This window comes from Heloderma suspectum, chromosome 13, assembly GCF_057233095.1.
Source record: "Heloderma suspectum isolate Gila_16-S chromosome 13, 16-S_ref, whole genome shotgun sequence".
NCBI classification, from domain to species: domain Eukaryota; kingdom Metazoa; phylum Chordata; class Lepidosauria; order Squamata; family Helodermatidae; genus Heloderma; species Heloderma suspectum.
In genome coordinates, this window is record NC_139470.1 from 21030905 (window position 1) to 21052040 (window position 21136).

At 47.0% G+C, this 21136-nt stretch overlaps 1 protein-coding gene across 2 annotated transcripts in view; it reads right to left on the reverse strand.

The window, feature by feature from the left end:
• Positions 1–21136, reverse strand: part of FBXW8 (F-box and WD repeat domain containing 8) — a 105065-nt gene that overhangs the window by 21713 nt on the left and 62216 nt on the right. For both annotated transcript variants that reach the window (XM_084819672.1, XM_084819673.1), the window contains exons 6-7: positions 15837–16033; positions 15017–15226 (exon numbers count right to left, since the gene is read on the reverse strand). In XM_084819672.1, coding sequence (XP_084675798.1) covers positions 15017–15226; positions 15837–16033 — 407 coding nt within the window. The remainder of the gene's footprint in view (positions 1–15016; positions 15227–15836; positions 16034–21136) is intronic.

Sequence of the window (21136 nt, forward strand, 5' to 3'; positions counted from 1 at the left end):
TAGCTCTGCTGCCTGGGATCTTTTACAAATATTTAGCTTAGATAGCTTTCAAAAGAATTAGATTAATCCATGGAGGACAGGTGTCTCAGTTCCTAACAACCATAGTAGCTAAATGAAATACCTTCACGTTCAGAGGTAGTGTATCTCTGAATAGCAGATAGCCTGCTCAGGGAGTTTGGATATAACCATCATATCCTGGAGACAGAGGCTCAATACATGCCCAAACATGGTTAGGGAAACTGAACTATGATTTGATGCAGTATCTGAATTGACAAACCATCGCTTATCATTGACTGACAAACTAGAAGCAGAAGCTTTGCTTCAAGGTGGGTTTCTGCAAACCATGGTTTGGTGTGATCTGAATCAAGAAATCAAGGTTATGGCCTTTACTTTCCTCCAGGAGCAAATGCATGAAAGACAAATAAGCCAAGTGATCTATGAAAGGCGAGTAAGGGGGGACATGATAGAAGTGTATAAAATTATGCACAGTGTGGATAAAGTGGCGAGAATGCCATTTTTCTCCTTCTCTCACAGAAACCAGTGGGGTCATCCTATGAAGCTGACTGGTGGGAGATTCAGGACAGATAAAAGGAAGTTCTTTTTCACACAGCACATAGTTAAACTATGGAATTTGTTATCACAAGATGCAATGATGGCCACCGGTGTGGATGGCTTTAAAAGGGGATTGGACAAATTCATGGAGGATAAGGCTATCAATGGCTTCTAGTCCTGATGGCTATATGCGACTTCCCGTATCAGAGGCAGTGTGCCTGTATACAGCAACTGCTGAGGAATAGGATGGGGAGGGTGCTGTTGCACTCATGTCGTGCTTGTGGTTTTCCTGTGAGCGGCTGGTTGGCCATTGTGTGAACAGATTGCTAGACTACATGGACCTTTGATGTGATCCAGCATGGCTCTTACATTCTTAAGTGCTGAGAGGATGGAAAACAAGAGCAGACAAGCAGCTCTAAACCACAGTCTGGGTTCTGCACTAAATTTTCTCTCCTTCATGGTCTTACCCAGCAAGGAGATGTTGATGTTCTTAGCAGGGGGTGGTGACAGGGGTAATACTGGAAAGGAAAGGTAGTGCACTGGGGTTTGATCGCTGATCAGGCCAAGGGAGAAACACAGCAGATTAAGTAATGAAAAAAGAAGAAAACAATGGGATTGTAAACCAAGAAATTAGGCCCTTGATAAGCTTGATAAGGTAAAACCCTTTATTTAGAAAAGCACTATTGACTCGCCTTCCTAATTTGTGGACGTACAATGTCCACAACGCTGCACACATCGAAAACATACATAAATGCCAACAAACAAGTCAGAAGCAAACAGTTAAAAACCACTCTAAAACCAAGCAGCTTCAACAAGGCTCAGCTTTAAAATGAAACAAGGGGATTACCAAAACCAGCAAAAGCCTGAGAGAACAGGTACATTTCCACTTCACAGCAAAAGAAGTATAGGGCGGGGGGAGGGGAGACCAACTAGAGTTCCCACGACAGGGAAATCCACTGTAAAGGCTCTTCAACTTGCCCTTTTATCCTTCTTAATGAAGAGCCAGCTTCGTGCACTGATTAGATTGTTGGGATTAGACCAGGGAGAACCAGGTTGAAATCCCACTTGGACAGGATTTCATTTGCTCACAGACAAGCCTACCTTACAGGGTTGTAAGGATAAGTACATCACGTATGGTACCCTGAACTCTTTGGAGCAAGGGTAGGATTAAAAATGTAATTTGAAAAAGGGATCTCAGCAAAGGGATTCCAGAACAGCGCTCCATTGGAGGATCTTGGTATGTGTATGGGAGTAGATGGTCCCAGTGGAGAACATCCAAGATCAAAGTCAGCAACTTGAACTGGGCCTGAAAATGAATTGACAGGCAGGCAGACCAAATCTGTGCTGCCTTGGTGGTCATATTTCGATCGCACTTAGGTCTGTTAGCATATGATGCAGCTAGCTGCTTACTGACAAACCAGAAAGCATGCTACTCTTTATTTTGATCAGCCTGCTGTACTGTTTGCAGCTGCAGGTCCCGGCAATGCTCCGCACTGCCTCAGTTGTGGGTAGAGCTTCACACTGCTGGGCATTGCTGTAGACTGGGTTGCAGGGTTCTACTGTGGGTTAGATCTTTAGCAGGGGTCTGGGTAGGCTGGGTTTCAGAGGGAGGCAAGATGAGAATAGATCAGTACCATGGAAAGCTCCAAGTGATCCTGGGGCTGGAAGCCAAACAGTGTTATCTGCATGTTGCTCCAACAAGCAGCAGAACAAGACTGAGCCTTAAATGGGAGTTTGGCTTCCTTTAGGCTAGTTGGCCCCACCTCCATACTGACTGAGGTCTTTTCTCTTAAAAGGGCCTGGAGTGTTTTAGCAACCTCTGGCTGTGATGCAGTGAGATTAGTTGTGCCATGCTTGTGTCCTCATGACCCGAGTCTTCAGAGTCAGAACAGTAATGCAATACTCCTCTGGACCCGGGGACCTTTGGGGTGTTTCTGGAGAACTGGGCCATAGGAAAGTGGAAGCCTTATGATGGCATTCCATTATCAAGTCCTCTTCCTGAACTTTATCACTGGAGCCTCTTCCTCCAAGGACAAGGGGTCAGTAACCTTTGAGACTGATGGTTTGGGGTCCTAGTTATGATACCTGCCTGCCCAGAAGCATGAGAAACTAAGAGGTCAAGGACTACCCACATTATTCCATTGTATTTGATTACATTTATATCCCGCCTTTCTTCTAAGGAGCTCAAAGCAATGTACAGGGATCCACCCCCTCCATCTTATCCTCACAACAGCCCTATGAGGTAGGCTAGGCTTAGACACAGCGACTGGCCCTAGCTCTCCCGAGCTTCAAGGCTGAGTGGGAATTTGAACCCAGGTCTTCCCAGTCCTAATCCAACAGTCGAGCCACGGTGATGCTCTGACTCTCAACATTCACACTACGCTAGCAACAGCCATGGCTTCTCTGAAATATTTAATTCATAATGGCAAAGTTCTACATTTTACGGCAGTGAGGGAGGCACAGTTTCTTTGGCTACTCTAAATATGGCACTCAGCCCCATACGCTTGGCTATTAACAAATGCACGGTTAGCACATGAACGCTAAAGCACACACACAGATAAGCATATTCGTTTGATAATACATTTACAGATGAGCTAAGATTTGGAAGATCAGCTAGAGAAGGAGAATGGGAATGGGGGGGGGGGCTGAGAAAAGTGTAAACCTACCAACGAAGAGGCAGTATGTTGTAGGCGGAGGAGTATGTGGAATAAAAAAAATGGGGGACATAAAGCAGTTAATATGCATGAATAATGGATGTTTGATTTAAAAGCAGTTTACTCCAATATGATGTAATTTTTTGACAACCAGCCAGCCAGACTATCTTGTAGCTCCCTGCCAGGGAAAAGTCAGCATTATAGCGTAGGGAATGCTACCTCATCTAGGATCATGGGGAAAATTGACTTTCACGCTATCCCAAAGGTGACTTTCCATTGGCAAACAAATACGTGCACAGTTCTCACTCAGGTGCCGAATGCATCCGTACAACGCTCCAAGAGACAACCTGGGGAATCAGCTGAAGCAATGGCCCATTTTCCATCTTCGCCACCAAGGGGATGCTTCGCAGTGCAAAAAAAAAAAAAATTAAAATAACTTCTTCTGAGGGTCTAAGCCTTGCCATATACATTACTGGAGATGCTTTAAAAGTAAAAACAAAACAAAACAAAATATGGCTTCTGTTTCCTTTCGAGGCTGGGTTTCAAAGTGATCGTCTCGAAGCTGTCACTGCCAAGGAGAGTCAGACGTGGAACAGGGAGACGGTGCCCGGACACCAGCAACTCGCTCTGCCAAAGCACCTGCAACCCCTGCTGTTTCTGCCCCTGGACTTTTCCTGCCTCCAGCCTGCCAAGCGGGGAGGATGGCCAAACCAGACGAGGTGGAGATGTGGACAGATGTCTGCTGAAGGCAGAAAGGAGGTCACACTAAACTCATTTAACCTGTGGACAAAGAAAAACAGGGGAAGGCATCCTTTGCCCATAGCCCAAACATGACAGTTGTTCTCTCAGTAGGACAGGCTGGAGGGAACGGTAGAAAAACAAGAAATAAAGCAGAGTGACTTGCTTTGGTGAATTCAGAGTATATCACATTGAGATCATGGTTTTAAGCTGGATCCATGGACATCAATGCAAGAATGTGGGGAAAAATGGGCTTGGGGAAGGCACAGCATAGAAAATGCACCCTTGAAGTAGACCCTGCAGAATTCCAAGAATCTAAAACTCATTTTTTAGAAGGGTGAAGGTTTCTAGCCCTTATGGTTAACAAGGATTTTTAAAGCAAATAGCTGAAGATAAAACCATTTGGAGATTTTATTATATTAAACGGCATATAAGTATTATAAACAAACAAACAAATAAACAATAAAATGCTTCAGTTGATTAAATGGCGGGTGCTAATTTTAACTCATGGAGAGCAATTTTTAATCAATAGGGTTGAAAATTAAGGACACGTTTATTTCTGTGAGGCTGCTTTTTAAATTTATTATTACATTTATATCCTGCTTTTTTCCCGCTTTCAAAAAACCCAAGGCAGCTTACATGGTCTCTATTTTTTATCCTCACAACAACCCTGTGAGGTAGGTTAGGCTGAGAGTTAGTGACTGGCCGACTGGGGACTAGAACCTGGAACTCCCAAGTCCCAGTCCAACACTCTAACCACTACACCACACTTTGGCTCTGGTAAGTTACTGCCATAGGGAATAAAATAGTAAAATGGTTCTTCTGACAATGAATGGTTGTTGTTGTTGTTGTTCAGTCGTGTCCGACTCTTCGTGACCCCATGGACCACAGCACGCCAGGCCCTCCTGTCCTGCGCTCTCTCCCGGAGTGCGCTCAAGTTCATATTCATTGCATCCGTGATGCTATCTAGCCATCTCATCCTCTGCCGTCCCCTTCTCCTTTTGCCTTCAGTCTTTCCCAGCATCAGGGTCTTTTCCAGGGAATGAATGGTAGGTTTGGGGTATTGAGCTTTTACAGTCTCAAAATGGCATCTAGAGATGTTTTGGTAGCATGCAAATGCATTTAAAATGTAATTTAAATAGACTAACTGGTTAAAAAGGCAGATTAGCCAACTAAACATGCTTTGATCAGTTCTAAAACAACATAAAATAACAGGGCTGTCTAATTTCAGTCACATGGAAGTATCACAGCACCGACTAGGTGCTCCAGCTCAGCCAATCCTTTCTGCCAACGGCACACAGAATCTTGGCCCAGAAACACAAAATGAAACATGATTGCAGAGTGGGTGGAGGGTTCCATCCCTCCCAAACGGGGCCAAAAGGCACCGATACATCTTCAATATCAATCCAGAGACAGATCATCGACTTCTGACCAGAGTAATCAACCAATGCAAAGTCCCTTCACGTCTGGGGAATAATTATCATAATAGACATTAGTAATTAGTTTCCGGCGTGATGTCAGCCGGTGTGGCAATGCCAGGCAAGCCAGCATCCTTGTCAAACACATCCCAGCCGTCTGGGCTACTTCAGCCCCATCTCCCTGATTAGAATACATGCTGATGCGCTGCTCATGAACCATCTGTCAAGCACACGCCAAAAGACTTCAGGCCGAAATTAGGAAATCACTCTGAACACACAGAACGGCTTTCGGGACCTTCCAGATCCCTGTGTGCCGGTTTTGCTGGGGAGCACAAATAATGCAGCAGGGGAAGAACGTAGATCTGAATCTACTACTGGTAGATCTCCGGGTGTTTTGCAGCTGACTGGCAAGGATTTCTGAAGTCCCAGCAGCAGCAGCAAAATGACTCTCGCTGCCATGGCCTAAATTACGCTGCTGAAATGAAGAAAGTTGAGGGGGGGGGGTAACCACAGTCCTTTGTGTTCAAGGACTGTGAGCTCCCTTCAGCTCCGGTCTTCCAAAAAAATTCCTGGGCTCAGAATTCATTCATTCTATGGGTACATCATTTGCACCAGGCTCCATTAGGTGGATCTCGGGGGGGCTAAATACAAAACAAAGTTGATCCCGGAACCCCTATTCTTATGCAGAGGTGGGCAGACTAGGCTCAGAGGAACTACTTTAAAAAAAAAAAAAGAAGAGATCCATGAATTGGTGGTGGCAGATACAAAATAGTACCTGGGGTGGGGGAGGAACCAGATGCTCCAGGGAGTCTCTGGCTTCCTGCGCCCCATCATAGTGCTCAAATAACTGTAAGGGGAACAGACAGGACAGCCCTTAATCACATCCACAGGTCCCAACCACGATTCACCCCAATTGCAGCCAACTGCTCCTCCTTTAGCTGCTTTTAAGAGGGCAACATGGTACATCTGATTCCAGCAAAGTCCCATTTACATCTGGCAGAACAGCAGCTCAGAAATGGGCAACCTGTTCGTGGGTCAGGAAGGTAAGTGTGAATAGGACTTTATTAGTGGTGGAGAAAGGACGGTCACTCAGTGTAAATGCCATGCTTTGCATTTGGAAGGTCTCAGGCCCAATCCCTGGCATGTTGAAGTAGGCCTAAGAAAGGCCTGTGTGAAACCCTGGAGTGCCATGGCCAATCAACGTAAACCAGGGGTCCCCAACCTTTTTGAGTCAGTGGCAATGGAGGCTGGTGGCTCCGATGTCAGTGGGGCTGTGAATCTGATTTGGGTTTCAGTCAGAACCAGCCAGAATTCTAAAGGAGCTATCCAAAGTTCTGAAACCTGCCCCCAAAATAGGTTTGGTACCTTGGATAGCTCCTTTAGAGTTCTGACTGGTTCTGAGTGATGCCCAGAGAGGATTCACCACCCCACTAACATCCCAGTCACCAGCCTCCACTGGCCAGTGGGCATATTTGGAATTTTGAGACCGTGTCATGGGCGCTCCCACAAAATGACCGTAATCGGGGCCTTTCCCATTCATAAAATGGCTGCCATAGTGAGCATGGCGGGTCACAAAACATTCATTTCCCAAAAGGCAAATTCGTGAGACTAAAAGAAAATAACTGGTTCAAGGACCTTATCCTGAGCCAGAGCCTGCTTCTGCCCCCGCCCACAGGTACTTCAGGCGGGGCTGCCAGAGGCTGCTCGGGAAGGAGCCTGGGGAAGGAGGACCAGCCAGCAGCGGCACCAGGTGGATCCTGAGCCTGAGCCTGCTTCTGCCTCCGCCCACAGGTACTTCAGGCGGGGCTGCCAGAGGCAGCGCCTCGGCGTCGCGCCAAGTGCGACGCTAAGTGCTCACTTAGCGTCACACTTGGAGTCACGTAGGACCTGAAGATCTACCCACCTGCCTCTCCAGAGACACCAGCAGCCACAACACCAGCAGCAAATAGCAGCAGCAGCAGAGGGCAGCAGCTTTAAAGACCAGGGGAAGGGGCAAACGTGGACTATCTGCTCCTTCTTAGCTGCTGGTCTCTTTTATCTTTTTTATATTCTTTTAAACTGTTGTATATTTTATATCTTAATATTTTAATATGTGCCTGGGAGGACTATTGGGCAACTCAGGGGGTGGGGGAGGTGCCACCATAACTGTGGTCACGGGCAGGGGGAGGTATGGCGTTGGGGGATTAACAGGCCAGCTGAGGAGAAGAGGGGCTAGACACCTTACAGCTGTCCCCTCTTCTGGTTCTTCCCCCAACCTGATGGTTCCTGGCAGCCTTACCAGTCTGCCCTCGGGTCTGGTGGTGCTGCTGCTGAATGCCAGGTCGGCCCAAAATAAGACCTCCCTCATCCATGATTTGATTGTGGATGAGGGGGCTGACCTGGCATGTATTACTGAGACCTGGGTGGGGGAACTGGGAGGGGTCACTCTCTCCCAGCTGTGCCCTCCTGGGTACTCGGTGCAGCACCAACACCGACTTGAGGGTCGGGGAGGGGGGGTTGCCGTGGTCTATAGGAATTCAATCTCCCTCTCCAGGCTTCCTGCTCATTCGAGTGCAGATCTTGAGTGTCTGTACCTTGTGTTGGGTACCTGGGACAGATTAGGGATTCTGTTGGTGTACCGCCCACCCCGCTGCCCATCGGACTCCCTGCCTGAGCTGACGGAGGTGGTCTCGGACTTGGTGTTGAGGACCCCCAGGATGATGGTCCTGGGGGATCTCAACTTCCATGCCGAGGCCGCTGTATCCGGGGCGGCTCAGGACTTCATGGCCGCCATGACAACCATGGGGCTGTCCCAACATGTCATCGGCCCAACGCATATAAAAGGACACACGCTTGATCTGGTTTTCTCGACTGGGCAGGAGGATGGTGATCTGAAAGTGGAGGAATTAACATCTGTTCATGGTCAGATCACTTCCTGCTGAGGTTTAGACTTCTGGCGGCCTTTCCCCTCTGCAAGGGTGGGGGACCTATTAAAATGGTCCGCCCCCGGAGATTAATGGATTCCGATGGATTCCAGAGGGCTCTGGGGGATTTTCCTGCTGGTATGGCTGGTGCTCCTGTCGAAGCCCAGGTCGCTCTGTGGAATGCAGAGATGACTTGGGTGGTTGACACGATCGCACCCAAGCGCCCTCTCCCTCTGAGCAGAGCCCAGCCAGCTCCTTGGTATACACCTGAGCTGAGGGCAATGAAGCAAGAGGGGAGACGGCTAGAACGCAGGTGGAGGAAAACTTGTGCTGAGTCTGACCGAACACAGGTAAGAGCCCACTATCGAGCCTACTCTGAGGCGGTGAGGGTGGCAAAGAGGCAGTTCTTTTCCACCAGCATTGCATCTTCTCAGTGTCGTCCGGCGGAGCTTTTCCGAGTGGTTCGCGGCCTGTTACATTCTGGGCCAGGGAGAGAGACGGTGGAACCCTCGGTAGCACGCTGTGACGAGTTTGCGCGGCACTTTGAGGATAAAGTCGCTCAGATTCGTCATGAATTGGACACCACCATTAATGCAGTTCCATTGGTAGAGGCGTTCAGAGCACCGTCTGGTCCAGTTTTATTGGATGAGTTTCAGTTACTGAGGCCTGAGGATGCGGACAAGGTGCTTGGCCAAGTCCGATCGACCACTTGTGTGCTTGACCCTTGCCCTTCATGGCTTATTAAATCAAACAAGGAGGGGTTGTCCGGCTGGGTCCAGGAGGTTGTAAATTCCTCCTTGAGAGAGGGAGTGGTGCCTGCCGCTTTAAAAGAGGCAGTAATTAGACCACTCCTGAAAAAGCCTAACCTGGACCCAGAGGACGTTAACAATTATAGGCCAGTGGCCAACATCCCCTTCCTGGGCAAGGTGCTTGAGCGGGTGGTTGTAGGACAGCTCCAGGCACTCTTGAATGAAACGGATTATCTAGATCCATTTCAATCGGGCTTCAGGCCTGGTTTTGGAACGGAAACTGCCTTGGTCGCCCTGTGGGATGACCTCTGCCGGGAGAGGGACAGGGGGAGTGCGACCCTGTTGATTCTCCTGGACCTCTCAGCGGCTTTCGATACCATCGACCATGGTATCCTTCTGGATAGGTTGTCTGGGTTGGGAGTTGGAGGCACTGCACTACAGTGGTTCCGCTCCTACTTGGATGGCCGATTCCAGAAGGTGGTGCTGGGGGATTATTGCTCTGTGCCATGGCAATTGTGCCATGGGGTTCCACAGGGCTCTATTTTATCCCCCATGCTGTTTAACATCTACATGAAACTGCTGGGGGAGGTTATCCGGAGGTGTGGGCTGAGGTGCCATCAATATGCGGATGACACCCAGCTCTACCTCTCTTTCTCATCAAAACCAGGTGAGGCAGTGGCTGTTCTGAACCAGTGCCTGGGCACGGTAATGGACTGGATGAGGGCTAATAAACTGAAACTCAATCCAGACAAGACGGAGGTACTGTTAGTGGGTGGTTCGTCTGCCCGGCTAGGTGATATTCAACCTGTTCTGGAGGGGGTTGCACTCCCCCTAAAGGATCAGGTTCGTAGTTTGGGGGTGCTCTTGGATCCAGAACTGTCACTTGAGGCACAGGTGAACTCAGTGGCACGGAGCACTTTTTATCAGCTTCGGCTGGTATACCAACTACGCCCTTATCTGGACAGAGATAGCCTAGCTACAGTTATCCATGCTCTGATAACTTCTCGTCTGGATTACCGCAATGCGTTATACATGGGGCTGCCTTTGAAAACGGTCCGGAAACTTCAGCTGGTCCAAAATAGGGCAGCAAGATTGTTAACAGGGACTGGCCTGCGAGCTCATATTCCGCCAGTACTTTTCCAGCTGCACTGGCTGCCAGACCATTTCCGGGCCCGATTCAAAGTGCTGGTGTTAACATTCAAAGCCCTTAACGGCTTGGGGCCAGGTTACCTGAAGGATCGCCTCCTCCCATATGTGCCTGCCCGGACCTTAAGATTATCATCAGCAGCCCTTCTCCGTGAGCCCCTGCCAAAGGAAGTGAGGCGGGTGGCTACTAGGAGGAGGGCTTTTTCTGCTGTGGCACCCCGGCTCTGGAATGAGCTCCCTAGTGAGGTTCGCCTGGCGCCTACATTGTACTCCTTTCGGCGCCAGGTGAAGACCTTTTTATTTTCCCAGGCATTTCAGCTTTCTAAATTTTTATCTTTGCTGTTTTAAATCTGTATTTTAAACTCCTGCACTGCTGCTAGGTTTTATTGTGGTTGTATTGTTGTATTGTGGTTTTAATGTTCTATATATTTTAAATTGTTTTATTGTGTGTTGTTTGGTTTTAGTTTTTGTGAACCGCCCAGAGAGCTTCGGCTATTGGGCGGTATAGAAATGAAATAAATAAATAAATAAATAAATAAGGACCTAAGTACAAGGAATAGTCGGGGGTCTGAGCTCCAAAACACCAAACCATTACTTTGAACCCAAATAAAGATCATGCTGGAGGGTAGCGCTTTGCTTTTCAGCCTGTCAGCCACCCAGTAAAAATTTAAAAAAAAAAAAATCTTAAGGACTAAAATAAGAATCAGGAGGGTCAGGGAGGCTGGCAGGTGCTAAGAGAGGTGCATCACAGATCCCAGATGTAGAAAATACTGAGCTAGTATTGTAGACAACACTCAGCGTAAGGCAACATCCTATGTTGTTGCTATTGTGAAACCCTTGAAGATCTATAGTGAAACCTGATTGGCAATCGGAAACCCTTGAAGATCTATAGCAAAATCATTCAGAGATCTATCAGTATTTAACAGTTATATCCCAGCTTTTCAAAAAGTTCAGCTAACAACAGAAATACAGTATATAGATCATGAGGAGTGCTGCCCACCATTTTTTAATGTAAATCTTGGATGGAAAAAAGGGCTTGCACAAAGATAGAGGGAAGAATAGCAATATAATATGTGCCTCATAGTGTATACCCAACAGCACTAAGGACATGCCACTGCTAGGTGCTATACATAAGAACCACTACAATAAAGTGAGAGCCATCAATGCTATCACTCCCATATGATTATTTGAGACAGCATTTCCATTCCTAAGCCCTTTGCAATCCTCCTTATTGCTTGCCCTGCCAATATGGCTGCAAAATAGGTCACATCCTTCAGGGTTCTGACTACTCTGCAAAGTTTTAAATTTTTAAGTTTTGCAAGCCAAATTCTGCAGCAAGGAAACCTGAACTCTGCAACAAGACAAACTGAATAACTCTGTCAACTCTCTCCTATATTGCCTAAATTGATGCTGCACATTTTATTGTCTTGCTATTTCCCCCCTGGTTTAACTTGTCATGAAGAGGGTAAGGAGCTATGTAAGCAAATACACAAACACACCCCTCTGGCACTGGAAATCATATTCAGCTACTCCTCCCACTTTTGAGGTTTCAGCAAGCACTGCCCACACACTTTCAAGCATCTATTTGTAGCGATAAGGACTAGGAACATGGGTTCTTTAAGTGAAAGCTAAGATTTGCAGGGAGCAGAATTCTTCATCCAATGCTTTTTTGAAGTTTCTGCAGAAGCAATGCATTTGCGTGGCCCTAATTATTTGTTTTTACTGCTGAGGAAACTGAGGTTGAGGGGGCGGGGTGGGAACAGACTTGCTGAGGACTTTTGCCTTAGGTCTGCCAGGCTGGAGTAGAGTTTTGGACTGGAACTCGGGAGATCCAGGTTCTACACCCCACTCAGCCATGCAGCTCACTTGGGACTTTGGGCCAGTCATTGACTCTCAGCCTAACCTACCTCACAGGGTTGCTGTAAAAATGAAATGGAGAGGAGGAGGACCATGTAAGTTGCCTTGGGTTCCTTGCAAGAGGAAAAAAGGACGGGATGTAACTGTAATAAATAAATAGAGTAAGAGATACAAACCCGTGTTTGAAAGATGGGTACATAGATATCTGATACATTCCAAGAAGCCAGTGACTGAATTTCCCAGCTGAAATCTAAAATGCACACATTTTGTCACCAGTAAATTTTTATTGATTTATAGCCCACCCTTCCTGACAAGGGGCCCAGGGTGGTAACAACTCATGTAAAACAAGACAATGCAAAATCATAACTCTACAACTGAAAACACACAATGAAATGCACTAAAACCATCACTGCACCAGAAAACAGATAAAACACTTGCCTGTATGCCCCAACGCTTGTAGAAATAAATATAGTTTTAACTGGCGCTTTAATGACAACAGTGAGGGGGAGCGCCGAATCTCTACTAAAAGCAAGTTCCACATTTGAGGCACCCTGTGGCATCACAGGACGAAGGCCCCTATGGATCCTTCGGGCACCCCAAAGAGACGATATACATTTCACCTTTTTCGTTGCAAGCTTCTAAACTTCTCCAGACACTGAACGATTTTGAATACAGCCCCACAATCTGGAACTTGCCTTCAAGAAGTTCTTGTTGCTTGAGCTCTCTCGTGGGAAAGGAATATCGGTCTACTCTATAAAGGCAAACAGTTCCCCCTAGAGGCCTTCAGCCGCATGAAAAGGCCTGGCTCCCTCCACTGTGCCTCGGTGAGGAAATGAGGCATATATATATCAGCTAGCAATCCTCAAAGCGCCCCATTCTTCTGCCAAAGGATTAATCCAGTGGTGTGTTTGTGTCGGGCAGAGCAGGGCGAAACCTGGGCCCCCTTGGCCTCAGTGAGAACAAAGGGGATTATTCTCACTTCCTTCTCCTCCATGACTCCTAGTTCCCTCTGAAATTATGGTGGGCCATAGAGCTCTCTCCTACTGGGCCTTCTCCTTCCTCTGCCCTTTATACATGGCTCCCCAGCCACGGTCATTTAAGAATGTAAGAACATGAGAAGAGCCATACTAGATCAGATCAAGGGTCCATCTAGTCCAGCATTCTGTTCACAGAGTGCCCAACCAGCTGCCCCAATGGGAAACCCACAAGCCGGATATGAGTGCAACAGCACCCTCCCCACCATGTTCCCCAACAACTGCTGTACATAGACACACTGCCTCTGATACTGGAGACAACATATAGCCAAATGACTAGTAGCCATTGATAGCCTTATCCTCCATGAATTTGTCCAATACCCTTGTAAAGCCATCCACACCGTTGTCCATCACTACATCTTGTGGTAGAAAACTCCATAGTTTAACTACGCACTGTGTGAAGAAGTCCTCCCTTTTCTCTGCCCTGAATCTCCCAACACTCAGCTTCATGGTGTGACCCTGGATTCTAGAATTATGAGAGAGGGAGAAAAATGTCTCCCTATCCATGTTTGTGACACCATGCATAATTGTGCACACCTCTATCATGTCTTCCCTTACTCTCCTTCTTTTCCAAGCTAAACAATCTCAGCTGTTGTAACTTCCCTTATAGGGGTGTTGGTCCAGCCCCTTATTTATTTATTTATTTATTTATTAAATTTATTAATCGCCCATCTGACTGGTCACCCAGCCACTCTGGGCGATGTACAACCCACCATAAAACAATTTAAACAATAAAATTTTACCATAATTTTTTTTTTTTTAAATACCCTAACCCACCCCAAATGCCTGCCTGAACAACCACGTTTTTAATGCACGACGGAAGCTCATTAAAGAGGGGGCATGACGGAGTTCCCTAGGGAGGGAGTTCCACAGAGTGGGGGCCACCACAGAGAAGGCCCTCTCCCTCGTCCCCACCAGTCTAGCTGTCCTGGCTGATGGGACAGAGAGAAGGCCATCCGAGGCTGATCTTGTTAAGCGGCCTGTCTGGTGTTGCTGGAGGCGCTCCTTAAGATAGGCTGGGCCGGAACCATATAGGGTTTTAAAGGTCAAAACCAACACCTTGAATTTGGCCCGGAAAACAACTGGTAACCAGTGCAACTCCTTCAGCACTGGAGTGATGTGATCTCGCCGGCGGCTGTCTTTAATCAGGCGAGCCGCCGCGTTCTGTACCAGCTGCAGTTTCCGAACCGTCTTCAAGGGTAACCCCACGTAGAGCGCATTACAGTAGTCTAAACGAGAGGAGACCAGGGCATGTACTACCGATGGGAGCAGATGGTCGGGAAGGAAGGGGTTTTAGTTGATCATCTTAGTTGCCCTTTTCTGCACCCTCACCTTTCCTCGCTCACTCACTTTCCTTGTGAGTAGGCCTCTTTCTGGGTCAAGGGAACCAATCAAAAGGGAAAGCCAGGGCTGATTGGCTTACCCCATATCTCCCCTCCTTGGTCAGCCCTCTGGCTTCCTTCTGCCCCTGGCATAGACCCTAGGGATGGGGAAGATATTTGGTTCCAGAGCGCAACAGAAGCAATAAACAAAAGCTGCAAACCATACAGAGAGTCGAAGATGAGCTGACAACAATTGATATGACTTAGGCCAGGGGTGCAGAACCTCTTTCATCCCAAGGGCTGAATTCTGTTTCAGAGAAGCACTTGGGGCCCGCATTCCAGTGGTGGGCAGGACCAAAGGCAAAAGGGTCAAGCCCAAAATACCAGCATATTTTTGCTTAAAAGCCTTAGGAGAGGCATTTGAACCTTTTAGAATGCGGCAGCGGAAATGCACAAAAGCCAAGAAACCGCTAAATGATCTGTGGTCAGAGGACAGGGTGTGTGGCCTTCTGGGGAACCTCACTGGGCCAGACTGGGACCACTGGGGGACTGGAATTGGCCCTGGGGTTCTGCACCCCTACCTTAAAAAGAGGCCAGAGTTGTTCCATTTTAAACACTTCACGGGACCGAGCAACAGAAATACCTTGTTGGTTTCATTGATTAGCCAGCCGAATCCTTTCACTCCAAATGCTGCCTCACTGGCTGAGACATCCAGGCACGTGACAGGCTGGCCATAGACAGAATGCAGGACTTTGGCTGGCTCCCCTGCCTTCAGGAGGTAAACGACCTCTTCCGCAGTCGCTACCACCACAGGGCAACCCATAACACGGGGCGCCAGGCAGAGCGAACCCACCTGCAAGAGTTCAGATGATTTCAGAAGCTGCCAGAGTGCCAAGCTCTTAGCCTCATCTTTCCTGCTTTGTTAGCTTGACCTTCCCTCCCCACCCTGCTCACCACAAAGTTTGATGAGCGGTTTGTCTTTTCTCTTCAATGCTTTTGCTCTCTTGGCCTTTTCTTGTCCCAGTCTAGTAGGGGGAAGGACCACAGCTAGGTGGTAGAGCACCTGCTTTACAAGCAGAAGGTTCCAAGTTCAATCCCTGGCATGTCTAATTAAAAGGACTGGGCAGCGCACAATGGGAAAGACCTTTCTCTGACCCTGGGGACCCAGAGTAGACAATACTGGGTAAGACGGACAAATAGTCCTATTCCTTTTTATTCTTACCGAATTGTAACTTCCTCCCATCTCCACTATTACGAGTATATTCTAAAGTTTACGTCAGGGTTATCATTCATTTCCTACATTTCTTTGCCTCGTTTTCTTCATTGCCTTTATTTCCTTCCCATCCTTTTGCCTCCCTGGTCCTTTCTTCTTCCTTTTTTAAGGATTGTCCAAATCGGCAGACAGCCATCGGCGAAGGTCGATACAGGGGAAAAAATGTGTTCTGAACACTTGAGAGACTCACCAGTTTCTGGATTTCAAACTCGGCAACAGTCGCCCAGTATCCCTTGTCATTGGCACTTTCCACTTTGACCTGGAAGGCTGATGCAGTCGCTATAGCTGCCCCTTCGGTTGAAATTGCTAGCGCTTGTATCTTCTGATTGTGCTGGTAGCAATGGATTGGCTCGCAACCGGTCATCAGGCTCCACACCTTAACTGATCCTGTACATGAAAGACAAAAATGGAGATCAGAGTGGTGCGGGGGGAATCTCATTCATGCTCTTTTAACGCAAAATCAGTCTGGCCAACTTCATCAAGCCAAGATGCCTTTCACAGAGTACTCCCGCTAGAGGCTTTCGCAGAGGAGAAACCCCAGCAGACAATGAGGCCTCCATCTCTGGCTCTAGAGAGGACAGTTACGAACATAGGAAGCTGCCTTCTGACCTTGCGTCCATGTTGCCCAGTATTGATGGTGACTGCCAACAAGTTTCAGGACAAAATAGGGCCACTGAGAAATAAGAAGATAAGCATGCTCAAGTTGCAGAAGTACAAAAGAAAAACTTTTAAAAACACCTACGGGGGCAACTGTTCTCCCCCCCACCCATGCCTACACACACACAGCCCGATGAGGACTGAGCATGCTCAGTTGCTGCAGAACGTTGAGTATCCACTGCAAAAGAAAAACAGGGGCGGTGAAGCAGAATGGCCTGCTTTGAGGGAATAGCTTTCTGGAACTCTGAAAAGTAGCACTCCTTTTAGAAGGAAGCATACACTAAAATGTTTGTTGCAGGTCGGGATGTGGAAATCAGCAACATTCAAGCACTTCTCCGACTTCCACCTTGAGGTTTAGTCCAACTCATGCCTGTATCAGATTGCAAACTCCCCCCCGCCGCCCCCTTAGACATGAAAATTGAAAAGTACTTGGGTGTGTACTTGGGTACGTACTTGCATGTGCGTTGAAGAGTACACAATCTTCTCCCATCAATTGCAGCATCTTCATAAGCACTTTTTTAAAAGTATGAATTTTTCATGCATATTTTTGTAATGTGCACATTTTTCGAATGCGTCCCTCCCGCCCGCCGCAAGCAGCCTCGTGAGCTCTGGCATGTACGAGCTTTGACTTCAGATTGCACTCACATTCTGGTCTGGGAGGTACAACTGTGGTAAATTCTGGTCTTAAACGAACTGAAATGAATTTTTCATGCATCCTTTGTTGCAGGTCCCACATGTCCGGCATGTTCCTGAAGCTTACTACGTGGGGAGCTCTTCCTGGTCCTGATCTTCAGCTGCCTAACCTGTATCCTGCAATACCTAGGCAGTATATCTTCACAGGACCAGTTGCAGAATGCAATTTCCCAGCCTTAGGTTGGGTTCACATGCAACTCTAACCCATGGTATGGGTTGTGGAATTCTGGGTTGTTGTGATCTGTGAACTCAACCGTGCTTAACAAACCATGGTTTGTTAACCATGAACAACCCATGGTTTGTTGTTGGGTTGTGAACTCTGGGTTGTTTAAACCTTGGGTTGCTGTTACATGTGAACCAGAAGAGTGGGTTGTTCATGGGTTGTTTCGCCAGGCTACAGAGGCAGAACCGCAAGAGCAGTAAAAAAAAGCCAGCCTCTGTACATGCCAGTACTACAGCACTGCAAAGGCATTTGGGATACAGGGAGTGAGTGGCCTTAGGAGGAGGGAAACAAACAATCACAGACTGAGAAGAAGAAAAAAACCCCGTGGTGGATCATCTGCCATACAAACTCTGGTAGGGCAATGAAACATGAGTTAACCATGGGTTAAATAAACCATGGGTTAGCGTTATGTGCAAATCAAGTCTTAGTGTTTCTCTATAGCCTTTCAGATGATCGAGCAAGATTGGAGCCGGAAGAACCATTACCCTGGTCTGAAGTAACGGACAGTGAGTTACTTGTTCCCAAAAAGTTGTAGAAAGTCCCGGTAAGCTGCTGTAGATCGGCAGCCATGCCAGGTTGCAAATGCTGCTCCCACATCCCAAAGGAAGCAAAGCACGAGCGTGGTAATGAAACGGCATCCAAACACATTTAAGCAGATATTTATGTGCACTCCTGCAAAGATCATTTCAGTGCCTGGGAAGCACTCCCACACCATGAAAGAACACTGGCAATCTCCCGAGATATCTAATGGGAAACCCTCTGAATATTTATGTTCCTCATCAGGGGAGAAAAACCCATCACAAAAGCCATTTCGGGGATGTTAGGGTTTTTTTTATTAGGGATGCGTATTTAAATTAATCTATTTTCCTAAACAATTAGTCACCTTGTTTTGTGTGCGCAGAGCCAAAACTCCAATTAGGCTTCCATCAAAGTGCAAAAGTCCCAACTACAAACTGCCCCCATGGAGTCATAAGGCGCTCAGAGTACAATTTTTCCAATACATTGAGACGTAACGGTAATTACGCTGATTGTTTGAAAGGTAAACAACAGCTAAACTGGTTTCGGGCGGTGGGGGGCGGGGGGAGAAAACAAAACACATAGAACACCAGCCACGCACAATAAAGCACTATGAAAACAAGTTAACACCTTTATGAAGAGCATCAGATGCAGGCCTAACACCACAGCAGAAGTCAACCATTTAAGTCCAAAACTCCTTCCAAATGGGGTATATTCTATGCTCTAGCCAGCATTTTAGCTTTCTTTCTTAGTTTTTAGGCCACCCTAAAACTTGTTCAAGTTCCTGGATAGCCTTTAAAACTCACAGGGTGATCCTGAGTCTCTCTCACTCCCAACCTCACAGCGTTGTTGTAAAGACAGGTTTAGGAAAGGGGAACAGCATGCACACTGTCCTGAGCTCCCTAGAGGAAGGGTGGAATTAAAATCTAACATAAAACAGTAACCACGCTTAGCGCGGTTTTTATCTTGCACACCACCTTGAGAGGGTTCCATCCTTAAAGGCTGCCTAGAATTGTTTTTAGATAGATTTAGGGTACAAACCTATGCATGTTTAGACAGAAAAAAGTCCTACAACACCCAGCATTCCCCAGGCAGCCAACCATGCTGGCTTGGAAATGCTGAGAGCTGTCAGACTTTTTTCTGTCTGAACATGCATAGGATTGCACCCTTAGACAGATAACAATTAGATGGCTCAGGGCTCCTAACAGTTAGAAATATATTGCCAAAACATTTGAACATTTTTGTTTTAAATGGAAATAAGGATCCCAAAAAGTGCAATCTTATACATGCCCACTGAAAAGTAAGTCCCACAAAGTTCCACAGGGCTTATTCCGTGGAAACTGGGTATAGGAATGCAGCCTAAATCAACACCTTCTCAACCCTGGTCACGAAAGCTTGTTTGATGACCACAAGGACACGGTGAGGAGAGATGCTATGGACCACTGGAAACATTACGTGGCAACAAAACAGGAGGTGTACTGCAAGCAATCTTGGCCCTGTGATAAATATACCTCTACAATGTGTTCGTCTTATTCACATTTGTACATTTTTAGGTGCAGAACTGCCTCATACCAAGTCAGAATATTTATCACCTAGCCCAGTATTGTCTTCTCCAACTGGTAATGGCTGTCCAGGGTCTGAGAGCCTTTCCCATCATTAGAACCTGACCGTGGTGAATAAGCCCTAAGAAAAGCCCAATTCAGATGAAGTAGGTAGAGTCAATGCAGGATTCTGCCTGGGTACAGAGCCAGAGTACATACAAGCGTCATGCATTTAAGCTTTGTACATGTGATCTGTAACCCTGCAGAAAAGTACACAAGTTCAGATAATACCTTAAACATCACTTTTCCACTGCTGTTCCTCACAGTAAAAGAGGTAATGTAAAGTACCTTCAGGACAGCCTTCACCCATATGAACCTGCCCAGGCTTTAAGATGGATATTAGAGGTGTTCTCTGGCCCATCAGTGGTTTTTTAAAAAATCAAACGGGTGGAGACAGGGCCTTTTTGGTTGTGGCACCACAGATGTGGAATTCTCTTTCCAAAAGGTAGTGTATGGCTGACCACCGTTGTTGTTTTCTGAAGTTTTAATGCTGTTATGTCCTTTTATTTTTTTTAATACTTTTTTATTATGTGTTTATTTTTGTCATAGTGGGTTTTTTTCTTGAAAGCCACTTTCGTAAGCCAGTTTTGCAAAAGTGGGAAATACAAACAAGTTAAAATAGAAATGCAAAATTAAGAGGTAGTCAATGTTATTATTCCTTAATTAACTCCCTCCCTCCTGCTGCCAACTGCCACTGCTGAGGACTTCAGAAGAGCAGGCATCAACCCTTCCACTGTGCTTAGATCCAATGCTATGACCTGCTAAACTTTGCAGCTAAGAATCTAGTGCCTGGATTTGCTGTTTTCCTCCTCCCTCCCAATGCTCTTTCCTTTTGTGTTGTGCCTTTTATATTGTAAGGGGGACTGTATGCCATTCTGGGAGCCTTTCTGGCTGAAGGGCAGGGAAAAAATGCTATCCATAAATAAAAGTTATTTCTATCAACGTGCAGCTTCTCAATGGTACCGTTGCCAAAGTGAAACATAAGAAACTGCCTTATACTGAGGTCAGAGCATGAGTCCATCTAGCCTAGTACTGTCGACACTGACTGGCAGTGGCTCTCCAGGGTTTCAGGCAGGAAATTTTTCAGCCCTAACTGCAGATGCCAGGGATTGAACTTGAGACCTTCTGCATGCAAAGCCGGTGCTCTACCACTGAGCCATGGCACATCACAAAAGAAAACAGAGTGGCTCTTTGAGCTCCCATGGGTCAGGGTGTGTCTGTGGATGAAATGGCAGTGAAACTTCTACTCCCACATTAATGCCCTTTACAAGAGTATGCAAAGAGCCCTGTTGACTTTCGAACGGATACAGCCGTGAAGAGGGGGGTGCTTCCCCTCACCTTCCCCAGTGCAACACAAAAACTTTCCATGGTGTAAATCAGAACTGCAGAGGACAAGAGGTTAAAGCCAACAGTCCCCCCCCCACCCCCACCCCACAAGGCTATGGCTCTGCGCCAGAGCCAGGCAAGCATGGAACAGATGGAGCCCTGGCAAGGTCCCGACGGCCAGTGCATTAGCAGCATCTGCTCATTACCCAGAAACCCTTCCCCTGCTTTCTCTAATGCTCCAGGAAAAGCATTTTGATTTGATTCATTTCGGGTAAGGCAACATGGAAGGCAATTAGTGGCAAAAAAAGAAAAAAAATCAAACTGGAAGGCTGCCAGTGCTGACAATGGGAAACAAGGCAGAAGAAATAGGAGGCCGGTCAGTTGGAATTCAGAATATCACAACTGTGGATTTGGTTGCCAAGTCCTGTTGGCCTCCCAGGTGTAAATGGAAGGAGGGCAGGGAGGAGCCGGCAC